At 36.8% G+C, this 12,540-nt stretch overlaps 1 protein-coding gene across 3 annotated transcripts in view; it reads right to left on the reverse strand.

Annotated features, from left to right (window-relative positions):
- Window positions 1–2,396: 2,396 nt before the first annotated feature.
- SMCHD1 (structural maintenance of chromosomes flexible hinge domain containing 1) overlaps window positions 2,397–12,540 on the reverse strand; it is a 125,288-nt gene continuing 115,144 nt past the window's right edge. Inside the window, exons 46-49 of one of the 3 annotated variants that reach the window (XM_020886360.2) lie at window positions 11,287–11,445; window positions 10,894–10,996; window positions 10,186–10,226; window positions 2,397–3,438 (exon numbers count right to left, since the gene is read on the reverse strand). In XM_020886360.2, the coding sequence (XP_020742019.1) occupies window positions 3,431–3,438; window positions 10,186–10,226; window positions 10,894–10,996; window positions 11,287–11,445 (311 nt within the window). In that variant the 3' untranslated portion in view covers window positions 2,397–3,430. Of the gene's footprint in view, window positions 3,439–5,095; window positions 10,227–10,893; window positions 10,997–11,286; window positions 11,446–12,540 lie in introns of those variants that run through there. The other 2 variants (XM_020886361.2, XM_070452704.1) reach the window with 2 other exon arrangements.

A 12,540-nucleotide genomic window follows, 5' to 3' on the forward strand; every position in this document is an offset into this window, starting at 1 on the left:
CAACTCTTAACATCCATACATGAGTACTGGAAAGACCATAGCTTTGACTAGACAGACCTTTGTCGGCAAAGTGATGCCTTTGCTTTTTAACAAACTGTCCAGGTTTGTCAGGCCTTCCAAGAAGCACACTTTTAATTTCAAGGCTGCAGTCACCATCCGCAGTGATTTGGAGCCCAAGAAGAGAAATTCTGTCACTGCTTCCATTTTTTACCTTTCTATTTGTCATGAAGTGATGAGACTGGGTGCCATGATCTTAAGTTTTTGAATGTTGAGTTTTAAGCCAGATTTTTCTATCCTCATTTTAAAGATGAGAAAACCCGCGATATAGACAGGTTAAATAATTTGTCCTAGTCTTGAAGCTGGTGAGTTTTAAAGCCTAGATTAGCATAGGCAGAGTTTATACAGTTTCTTTAGCTTGGTGATCAAACAGGTATGAAATTACATGTAAATGTTTTACTCAGCATGTGGTAGCTATTATCTTCTTCCATAGGTTGGACACACTGGTTTGCATATAGCAGATATATGTATTTGCTAAATTAATGCATTTATGAATGTTCTGATAAAAACCATTCTGTATTTCAAACTAAGGCCAAGTACTTTTTAATTTTACACTTTGAAATAGCCCAATAATCCTATTTATAAATGTCTTACGAAATTGGTATTTCATTCTAACCAATTGTTCCTGTGCAATTAAGTCATGTCCGATTCTTTGTGACTCCATGGATTGTAGCATGCCAGCCTCCTTTGTCCTTCACATCTATATTCTACTACAAAAACACCAATCAACACATGAACATTTAACACAAATGTAGCCAGAGCTCAATATATTATTATTAAGCACATTAAAAAAATGACTCTTTTGACTTTTCATTAATATTTGATCCAAGGACCATAGCTGAACTGTCAGCAGTTATTCCTTTTTTTCTTGGCTACACTGTGCAGCTTGCAGAGTCTCAGTTCCCAACCATGATCGACTCCAGTGAAAGACCGGAATCCTAACTACTAGGCCATAAGGGGAACTCCCAGCAATTCTTCATTGACGAAATTCACTCTGCAAAAACTACTGAAGAGAAATGTGCAATATGATTAACAAATCAAGGCATATTTCTAGTTTATGAAAACATGGAAGTGTATTTTTTTACTAAATTTGGCATTCATTTATATCGCAGAACTAGTGAAATCATAAGAAATGCAAAATATAAGATTCCTCTGTTAAGTATTATCCTGTCATTTCAAGCCCAACATAAAGAAATGGCCTTGTATAGTATAAAAGTGAGCTTCTATTGTTTAATTATTCCTAATAAAAAAATTCAAATATTCATCAGTGGATATCAAATAAATAAGTCAAGTGACATAATTCTTTATTCCCACTAAGAGGAAATCAGACAAATAAGACATTATGTTCCATTTCAACCAAGAATTTTAAAAGTTAAGAATAAGTGACGAGAGACACAAGTGAAAAAGATATAAACAAATTCTACTAGTAAGATTTAAATATGGTACTATACAAAGATTTAAATATTTTCTACCTCATGCTATTTGTTACTGGAGTGTAAAGAATCAGAACACTAGGAATTTATATTATCAGACATTATTTTACTTTGAAATTAGGCCTCCTAATATAAAACAATATAACTCATGTCTCTCTATTGCTTGTCCCTTGGAATAGTGATTCTTTAACACGAATTTGATTTCTCTCTAAAAGGGAATTAATTCTAACTAGTATTTTCAGATACTCAAATTATTGATGAATTCATAGGTGAAATAACTGCCTGCACCGGTCAGATGTGGAGAAACTTCACCTTATATTTAAGATAATTACTTTTTAGGCCAAGAGTCCTCCCACAAATTTTAATGCTGCTACTTATCTCTAAATCTAAACATATGCCTGCCAAAATGTAGCAATCTCTTTTTGAAGTGTTCGAAAGACATGCAAAATAATATTATCTTAAATTAACATCTATAAAAGCAAATTTATAAATATAATTACATAACTATGAAATGATTCCATGAAAATGTTTAGCAGACATTAGATGTACAAAAATGATACAAATTAAAGCTTTTTTACTAATAGTATTTGAAAGTTACAGACTAAAAATATTAATCCTATCCATTTCATAATAACTGTAAGTAACCAAGTCATAACCTCAAAAAATTAAGAATACTTAGAAGATGAAACTTATCTTTTTGATACTAATATTTAATAACTAATAAGTAGTTAGTTTTACTTAAAAGGAATCTACTCTTTAACTAATTCTTAACACTGCCATTTTGCTTCTTTCTTTTACAAAACAGTTAAATGCCCTCCAATTATAAAGCGAGGTTAAACATCATAATAATTTACACTAAGGTAATTTTCATGGAACTTTAAATTTTGAAAAAGGAAAACACACCTATTCAACAGGAAGACACAATCTTCTTTATTAACCTCACTGTATATTCAGAAAGGATTAAAAAACACACATATTTGCTGGGCCACAAAACGGTACCAAAAGTATTTCCTTACAAAATAACTTCACAAACCAATAGTCCTGGACTGACACAAAGACATATATTGACATACATTACCATGAATTAGTATACAATTCCAAATGTTTTTGCAGCAAATTTCTAGCAGACCTTTATTTCCTTAATGAGGGAGTGTACAACTTCTTTAACTCTTTAAAAATAGTAATAAAAAATTACAAAATAACATAAATGTAGAATTAAGGCTGAGACTATATAATCTAGTATTAATAAAGTCAAACAATGTTTATAAAACTGCTGCTGCTGCATATTATATATATACATATAATACACAAGATAAATCTTTAGAAATTTAAAATGCTACCGTCTGTTAAAAGTTAACCCACCAATGTAATATTTTTCCATGTATCTTAAGATGTGAATTCCGAGATACCTGTGCTTTTCTATTTTTATTCTGAATTACAAGTTTCCTCTCATATTTACAATTAAATACCTAACCTCTAGAACTTTCCTTAGACACAACAATTACAGTTGTTAAATAAGTTCACACAAAAGTAATAAAAAGGTCTGCTCTCAAGAAATAGTTCTAGCATATTTGTGATAAACATACTGAAAAACAGTACATACACTTGTCTTCAGGATTAATAAATGCTATGTACCAGCGGTACAGTCACTGATGTAATTGCATATTTTCCTCTGACACATTTGCAAGATAATAACAACCAAAGGGCCCGACAACTGGAATAATTCCAGTAAGCCCACACTGTCCAGTGAGATTGACAAAACTGAATGGTTGCTTCCCACCCTGTTTGGCTAAACATGGAAATACAAGCCTAGATTCTTGTATCACCCCCAGAAATATGCAACACCCTCTTGGTCTTCGGAAACAGAGCTGCAGAAGGCAGGGCATTCTTAGGGAGACTAATGGCCTCCTCTTCTGTCATCTCTCACACATCAGTTTTGGTTATAATCCTGATTAAAGTGGAAAAAAACACAGTTAAATTCTATATACCAAAGTTCTCCTCCCCTGTAACTCCCTCATCAGACCTAGGTGGTTAAATACGCAGTGGAACTGTGTTCTAGTAATTATAGTAATTCTTGGTATAAACAGACATAATTAAATCCTTGTATGTAAGCATTTCTTTCACATGTATGCAACAAATAAAAGCTTGACAGAAAAGCAGAAGTTAACATATATAGAGGAAGAGATAAATTCTGTGTAGCATAGTTCTTTGGAGTGGTATATCCTACATCCAAATTTTGCAGATAATTGGTTATTTTCCTCTTTCCTAAAATGAAATTACCATTTAAAATTTTTAACAAAAATTATAATGCTTATTAGAGAAAGGTCACAAAGATAAACCAAAAACATTAAAAAATACCCATAACTCTGGATGAACATCTTAGTATATATTTATGCAGGTATTTTCTTACTCAGATAAATATTTTCTTTTTCTTTTTCTTTTTGGGTCGGGGGGGGGGGGCGTTGTGCTGGGGTCTTCGTTGCTTTGAGTAGCTTTTTCTCTAGTTGTGGCAAGCAGGGGCTACGTTCTAGTTGTGGTACAAGGGCTTCTCACTGAAGTGGCTTCTCTCGCTGCTGAGCAGATTCTAAGGCGCACAGGCTTCAGTAGTTGTGGCACATGGGCTCAGCAGTTGGGCTCATGGGCTCAGTTGGGGCACAGGCTCAATAATTGTGGCACACAGCCTTAGTGGGATCTTTCCAGACCGGGGATTGAACCTGTGTCTGCTGCACTGGGCAGGCAGATTCTTTACCACTGAACCACCAAGGAAGCCCTATACTTTCTTTTTAAACAATAGTTCCCTGAACTGTCATCTCCAAATAAAAGACATGCAGTTTTGGTAAAGAGCTAATCTGTAATCTTTATGAGCAGAAAATCGATTAGAAAACCGAAGTCTCCACTAAGAAAATGAGTCTACTGCATAATATATACTGCTACGTATATTCTGTTGATTCTAAAATCCACATTTTCCCACATATAACATCTCTGAAATCCACCTTATAATGTCATGAGTTAATCTGCAGTGTTTTCTTTCAGTGCCTCATGGAATAATGATGCTTCGAGTAATTACTGAATTCTTACAGCTGATGAAATATGGTATATAATCCCTATAAAAGCCAACAATATATAAATATGTAATACACAAACACTAATAATAACATATTAACACATATATTATGCTGCTATTTCCTACTGCTGAATTTGTTTTCCATTGTATGGATGAAATCACTATTTCAATATTAAAGATACTTTCATTTCAAATGCAGCAACATTTTTGATACAGTGTGATTTACAGAGAACAGGTAGAGACTGGGGATGAGAAAATTACTAATTAAACCTTGATTTAAATTTTAAATCAAAATTTAAAGTGATATTAGATTTCCCAAAGATAAGCAGGATATAAACAGGAAGCCACAGGCTAGAATACAGCAAATTTGCAACCTACATCTTCTCATCTGCCACACAAAGCTTGATGACAACAGCTTTTTTATGTTTGTTTTTTGTGTATGCAAAAAGCTGTACTGACAATATGGATCTCTCTCTGAAAACATTTACACTCTTCCCCCTTTTCTTGTTATTCCACCAATTTGTTATGAATTTTCTTGGTGTTATCTTTTGTCAGTCATTGTACTGGGCCTTCAACAGGCCCTTTCATCCCTGGAAATTCTCTTCCACATGCTGTTTCTTCTTTCATTGATTCCCGATAGTCTGAATTGGTTCTCTACATCTCCCCCTTTCTCTTCATATATTTTTTCCCCCTCCTCGCCTGGCTTCTGCTGCTGTCCTCTGAAGGTTTTAATTTCAGCAATGGGATCTGTAATCCTGTTCTGGCTATATTTTTCTCCTAATAGCCTCTTGGTTTCACGAATGTAACTCCTTCCACAATCTAATCACAAACTACAGTTTTTATTTTTTTTTTTTCATTTATTTTTATTAGTTGGAGGCTAATTACTTACATCACTGCAGTGGTTTTTGTCATACATTGAAAAGAATTAGCCATGGATTTACATGTATTCCCCATCCTGGTCCCCCCTCCCACCTCCCTCTCCACCCGATCCCTCTGGGTCTTCCCAGTGCACCAGGCCCGAGCACTTGTCTCATGCACCCAACCTGGGCTGGTGATCTGTTTCACTATAGATAATATACATGTTTCGATGCTGTTCTCTTGAAACATCCCATCCTCGCCTTCTCCCAGAGTCCACAAGTCTGTTCCATACATCTGAGTCTCTTTTCCTGTTTTGCATATAGGGTTATCGTTACCATCTTTCTAAACTCCATATATATGTGTTAGTATACTGTAATGGTCTTTCTCTTTCTGGCTTACTTCGCTCTGTATAATGGGCTCCAGTTTCATCCATCTCATTAGAACTGATTCAAATGAATTCTTTTTAATGACTGAGTAATATTCCATGATGTATATGTACCACAGCTTCCTCATCCATTCGTCTGCTGATGGGCATCTAGGTTGCTTCCATGTCCTGGCTATGATAAACAGTGCTGCGATGAACATTGGGGTGCACGTGTCTCTTTCAGATCTGCTTTCCTTGGTGTGTATGCCCAGAAGTGGGATTGCTGGGTCATATGGCAGTTCTATTTCCAGCTTTTTAAGAAATCTCCACACTGTTTTCCATAGTGGCTGTGCTAATTTGCATTCCCACCAACAGTGTAAGAGGGTTCCCTTTTCTCCACACCCTCTCCAGCATTTATTGCTTGTAGACTTTTGGATAGCAGCCATCCTGACTGGCGTATAATGGTACCTCATTGTGGTTTTGATTTGCATTTCTCTGATAATGAGTGATGTTGAGCATCTTTTCATGTGTTTGTTAGCCATCTGTATGTCTTCAAAAGAGTTCAGCTGAATCATCTTCCAGGGTTGGTTTTGTTATTTATCTTGTATTTCCCCTCACATGTTGTTGACCCCCCTCATATGCATGATGACTCTCAGCTGTACAATTACATTTAAGAAAAAGGACTGTGCTGCTGGTCTGGATTTAGTCTACTGTTAATAAAAATAGAACTGTTTTCCCATTAAGGCTGCTCTCTGAGTAGGAATTTTAAGGGATGAGGGAGCAGGGGAGTGGGCAAGAAGGCTTTAAGGGTGTGGCTGGAGAGCCAACTAGCAGGTTGCTAGTTTGTAGATGCTGGCAACAGACAAGCCTCGAGGGTGCCACCAACTACATCGGAAGCCATGATACCAACTTTTAATTAACTAATTAACGTTGTTATCTAACTTCCTGGTGAGAGTGTTAGTACCGAGAAACAAGAGAACAGAGCTCTCAAAGCCTGGGGCTGAAAACCTGGCATGGTCTAGACTCTGTTTTCTCTCCTTTTCCATTTCGCTCCCTCCTGTTTTGGGCTGGACTTCTCTGGCTGAGTCCAAGGTTCCACCAGGCAGACTGTGTCCCACTGTTTCTTGATTATTCCCAGAACCACCTCCTCGATATTCCAGCCTTGTTTCTATTCTGCAATCCCCAGAAAACCTCAATCAAATGTGAAGGCAGAGGAAGACAGATTCAGACATGCAGTTTCTATCTATACACTTTTCCTAAGAAGTTTTAAGAGAATGACAAGGAAGCCAAGAACCAAGGGATTCAACCCAAGAGAGCAGCCAAGGAGGACCCAGAAGACCCACAGGGTTACTAGTAAGCTACTAAAGCAGGTGGAAGAATACATGATCAAGTTACACAGTGAAAGAAAAAAGAAAGAATATTAGAAACTCCAGAGACATTAACAACATCCAAGAAACAGTCTAAGTAAGTACTGGATTAAAATTCAACATGATTTTAAGAACTGATGGTTTAGATTTACTTGACTCTGATGTTTGGAACACTGGTGGCCTAAGTAGGATCATGGCATTAGAATCTTACAGAGGGAAATGTAATCATAGCACACAATTCTGCCTATATCATCATCAGAGCCATAATAATATATATTGCTTATCACTTAATAACTTTGAAAAAAGCACAGAGGTCTTCGTTGATGGTTGCAGGAGAGAACGTAACCAAATAACCACAAGAAAGGGAAATTTCTAAAATAATTCAGAACAATTTAGCCCAAAAGTCATGAGATGGGCAATGCAAGACAGACCTCCACACCAAGGTGCTGGGTGGGCTGCACTGTCTGAAAACTGAAAAAACAAGACTGACATACGTAAATGTGTACCAAACAGGGAGGCTACAACAGAATAACTAAAGCAGTTAAAACCAAGGCTGCCTATGGGAACCAGGATGGTAAGGGTACAGAGGAACAACATCTCATCACCAGGAGCTCTTTCGATAGCTGTGCTGTCCAGTCTGGTGGCCACGAGCCACGTGTGGCTCCAGAGCACTTGCAATGTGGCTAGTCCTAACAGATTTGCTGTCCTCTGAATTTTGAAGACTTTGTATGAAAGAGAATTTTAAATATCTCATTAATAATTTCTATACTACTGGCAGTATATTGCAGTGACAATACTTTGTACACTGCGTTCAATAAAATATACTATTAAAATTTAATCTCGCTGTTTCTTTTAAAATGGTGCCTAGAAAATGTTAAATTATATGTGTAGTTCATGTTATACAGTATACTAAATATATACATCATTTGATTTATATACATGCATTACTTTAATGAAAATACCACTACTATTACTAAATACCATTACTAACAAACTAAAAAAAGAAACTTTAGCCCATACCACCTCTAAACTGCTACTAACAAGTTCCAGATCAACGGCATCGGCTGTGGTTCTGCAGTGACTGTAAGTCTTAACTGTAGTAAGTCCACACAAGAGAGCCTATAACATGGACTTTAGTCTAGAATTGCTTGGCAGGAACTTCCTCAGTTGGTCTCTTAAAAAACTGGAAAAATGTTCCCTGCCTACCATAAAATACTTCTTTACCATTTATGGCAAGCCTACAGAAAAGCAGAAGAAATAATAAACTTTTGCCCTTTCTTGTTTTCATTTGCTGTCACTTTTTTGTCTTCTAGTGTTTTAGAATATATCCCAGACATCATATTATTTGTTAAATACCTCTGTACATACTTCTAACTGTATATTTATTTTACTGTAAACTCTATGATGCTGCTATACAGAAAAATCACAATTCCTCAATATATCTAATATCCAGGTGATTGAAAATTTACCCAAATTTTTTCCAAATTATCATCTTGAAGATTCAAATCCAGGTCCAAAGAAGCTGTACAATATGCACCTGACGGTTACACCTTTCAGTTACTTTTATTCTATAACCAATGGTTCATCCTTCTCCCTAGGTTTCTTTGTTACAGCACGCGCGCTTCTCATCACAGTGGCTTCTCCTGCTCTGGAGCAAGGGTTCGAGGACACACAGGCTTCAGTAGTTGTGCCGCATGGGCTTACCTGCTCTGTGGCACGTACAATCATCCTGGACCAGGGATTGAACCCATGTCCCCTGCATTGGCAGGCCGATTCTTACCCACTGTGCCACCAGGGAAGTCCCTCCCTGTATTTCTTTTAATGTCACTGATTTATTAACAAAGTCATCGTTTACAGTGTCCCATTCTTGACATTCTAGATTTGGCTAATTGCTGCCTGGTGGCGTCATTTAACTTGTTCCTAAATTTTCCTTCTTTTCTGTATACTTTTGCAGTTAAATTGAGGGCCCTTCTCCAATTCATGAGAGATTTACGCTCTAACACCTTAAGGTATCTGTTCTATGCAATGAATTAACCTCCTTTTATTCATCGAGAATGCCAGCTGTGTGTTCTGTCCCAGGAGCATCACGGTTTTCTGCAGTGCCTAATTCCTGCACAGAACTCCAGCTGAGAAAGACTGAGTGGAAGCTTCATTAGATTCAGGTTATTTCCTACTGAATCACATAATAGCAAATATCCTGCTTTTTAATCAATGGGTTCAGGAGTGTCAATCTGATCTTTCCATTAAGTTCCCCCCTTCAATTTTTTATCTAATCATTTGTGTATCCATAGATTATTATTGCCTAAAACCTATTATTTTATTAGGAATGGCAAAAAAGTGATGTTTTCATTTTATAAGACTTCTTATATACTTTATTCTCATATAAAGAACTTTATAAAGAATAACTTCTATAAAGAACTTTCTCCAGTTATTTGGTTACCCAGAATGTTCATGTAAGGAAAGAATGAACATGTCTTTTCTATATGAATATTATCAATGTTCACCGTAAGGATCTGGTGTCATTTTTTCAAGATACTATTTTGGGAAGAGGCATAGTATGGCTTCCGTCTAGCTCGCCAACCACATCTTAGGGGCTCCTCCCTCCTCCTCCCACTATCCTTTAGGCTCACAAGCATCTTTACAGTTCCTCAGACATGCCAGGCGTGTTTTCTCAGAGCTTTCACGCCTCTTCTCCCTCTGACTATAAGCCATCTCTACAGAGCTGGATTCCCATCCTTCAGTTCTCTGCTAAAATGCATCTTCCTTGACAGCCAATCATGTTCTCCTATTGTTCTGTATCACTTCGTCCTCTGTTCTTCTGTAAAAACTTAACATCATTCTGTATTTTTACATACAGAAAAAGGCTTACTTTTTTTTTTTTTTTTTCAGTTCAAACTCATTTCCCTTTTATTAAAGTCCAAGTTACATTACATGGTTTGGTACTCAACAAAGGAAAACTTGTTCGAATAAGGTAATATGTTATCATCAGTATTTCCAGGTGACTGTTTACAATCAAGTAGCATTATCAAGAAAAAGGCTTACTTTTTTGAACTGGCCCTCTTCTGTACAAGATTACAGACCTCCTATGGGGGCAAGAACCATGTCACATTTATTTACCCAGGAACACAGAGCACAAAATAATCAAACAGTTACAATAAACACAGAATACATAGATGGATAGGGCATGGAAATATACCAATTCTAAATATCATGGTCTCAGTGGAACTCATCAAAGGTCAGTAGCAGAAACTTACGCAGGTAGAGTCTGAATGAACGTTCGTGATAATGTACAAGAAACCCCAGTACTATGGGCCTTTCTGTGGGATGGCCTTACTAGTATCTAATCTGAAATGGACAATTTTCTTCATTTAGTTAAGCTGCAGGTGACTCTGCTGGCTTCTTGGTGAGCTGTGCAAATGGTATGTGATTTTCCAAACCATAAACTATAAGCAACTTTTAAATGAGCAATGCATGAGCGATTCTGCATAGTCCATACTTGTCAAGTTGCTGAGCCTATAAAGCAGAATGCAATGTGTTTGAAAGTTTTCAAATAATCTGCAAAAAAATCATTTTAGAAAATGATTTTTTAGAATATCCTAGGAGGAAATATAAAATAATTCCATCTTATTTTCACTAGCCATCACTCAATTCGGTTAAAACGAAAACAGAATTAATTCTGGTTCAAGGCAGGCAAGTAAACACCTCATGCTCATTTTAAAGCCAAGAGCTTTGAGGGCACAGTAGCCTCACCTGTTTTGTCTTGCAGCCTCTCTTCTTATTCTTTTGGGAGGAACTGGACAGTCTGTCATTGGATGAGGCAGTGAATCATTACATTTACGTGTGGGAGTCATTCCTGCAAAGACAGAAAGAAAACAGAGAAAATTAACTTTTAAAAGACCAGAATTATTATAAGCAATGAAAGCAAATACCTCTTAATTTATAGAAGAAGAATTAATAAATAGAATGCTTCTTATTACGCCTGCTGAGAGAATAGCTTACAAACATTTGTCAGTTCACCTAGAGGTCAAGAATGTCTATGATTTAAATTCTGGGTCATTCATGCTCTTTCTTCATGGAGCTCAGTTTTCTCTAATCACACACACTATCTTCATGCAGAGAAGGATCTCGCAGAAAGTACAGTACCTAGTTTTTGCTCTATCAGCTTGAGATTCTTTTCATGTTCATCAAGTTCTTGTTTTTTCCTCTTCATGTCGGGAGTGTGAAGGTACTTCAGCTGCCCATTAAGGTCCTCGTTCACGCTGCCCAACCTGCACACAGCAGCGCGGTACTGCTGAAGAAGATCTACAAAGAAACCAGACATTCGATTAAAACTACTGATATCATATCAAAGCACTATTTTAGGAAAGAAGAGCCAGCAACACCGGGTGTTGTGTTACGGTAACACAAGGAACAACTACTAACGTTCACAGTAAACAAATGAAAGAAAAAAATCACAGTTTAGACCCTGGCACAAGACTGGTGCATATTAAACCTTAATCTTCTTCAGCTGCTTGACTTTAATAAATTTATTGTACATATATTAACCTTAAAATGCATTCCAATATACATTAGGTGCAGACAACTACTGTTTGGCTCCACTTACATGAGGTAACTAGAACAGTCAAATGCAGTCAGAAGGACACTGAGGAGATGCCAAGGGCTAGTGGACGGAAGAGGTTTGGAGGGCAACGGGGACTTAGTGTTCAATGGGGACAGAGTTGCAATTTAGGAGAGTGAAAAATTCAGGACATGGATGATGGTGAGAGTTGCACAACATGAATGTACTCAGTGCCACTGAGCTGTATAGTTTAAATATGGCTGAATAGTATATTTTATGTGACAGAGGATAAGATGGTTTGACGGCATCACCAGCTTGATAGACAAGAGGCTGATCAAGCTCTGGAAGTTGGTGATACACAGGGAAGCCTGGAGTGCTGCAGTTCATGGGGCTGCAAAGAGTCAAACATGACTGAGCCACTGGATTCAACTGAATGTGACTTTTACAATTAAAAAAAAAAATCACCCTGTCAGTGTTTACATCCTGTTTGATATTCAGTATTCAATCTAATTCCACAAAAATTTGGGGTGGGGGGAAGAATGCATTAAACATGGCATTATTAGAAAATTATTGCTTCCAACAGACATGGCCATTTCCTTAAACACCGCTTTCAAACACTCTTGAAACTTAGCTTTCAAAAAACTTAACTTTCTTTACTTTGTTTAAAATACATTGGTCAAGTTTGAGACTATTTATTGCCTGTAGAATTACTAGACACTACAGGTTAAATACACTGGCTATACTTTAGTCCATGGGCTAAGAATGGTTTATACAGTTTTAAATTATTCCATTCTAAAGGGTTATATAAATATGTTCGTAACACCCTCAATTTTGTCTCC

The sequence above is a fragment of the Odocoileus virginianus genome, chromosome 22, assembly GCF_023699985.2.
Source record: "Odocoileus virginianus isolate 20LAN1187 ecotype Illinois chromosome 22, Ovbor_1.2, whole genome shotgun sequence".
Taxonomy (NCBI): Eukaryota; Metazoa; Chordata; class Mammalia; order Artiodactyla; family Cervidae; genus Odocoileus; species Odocoileus virginianus.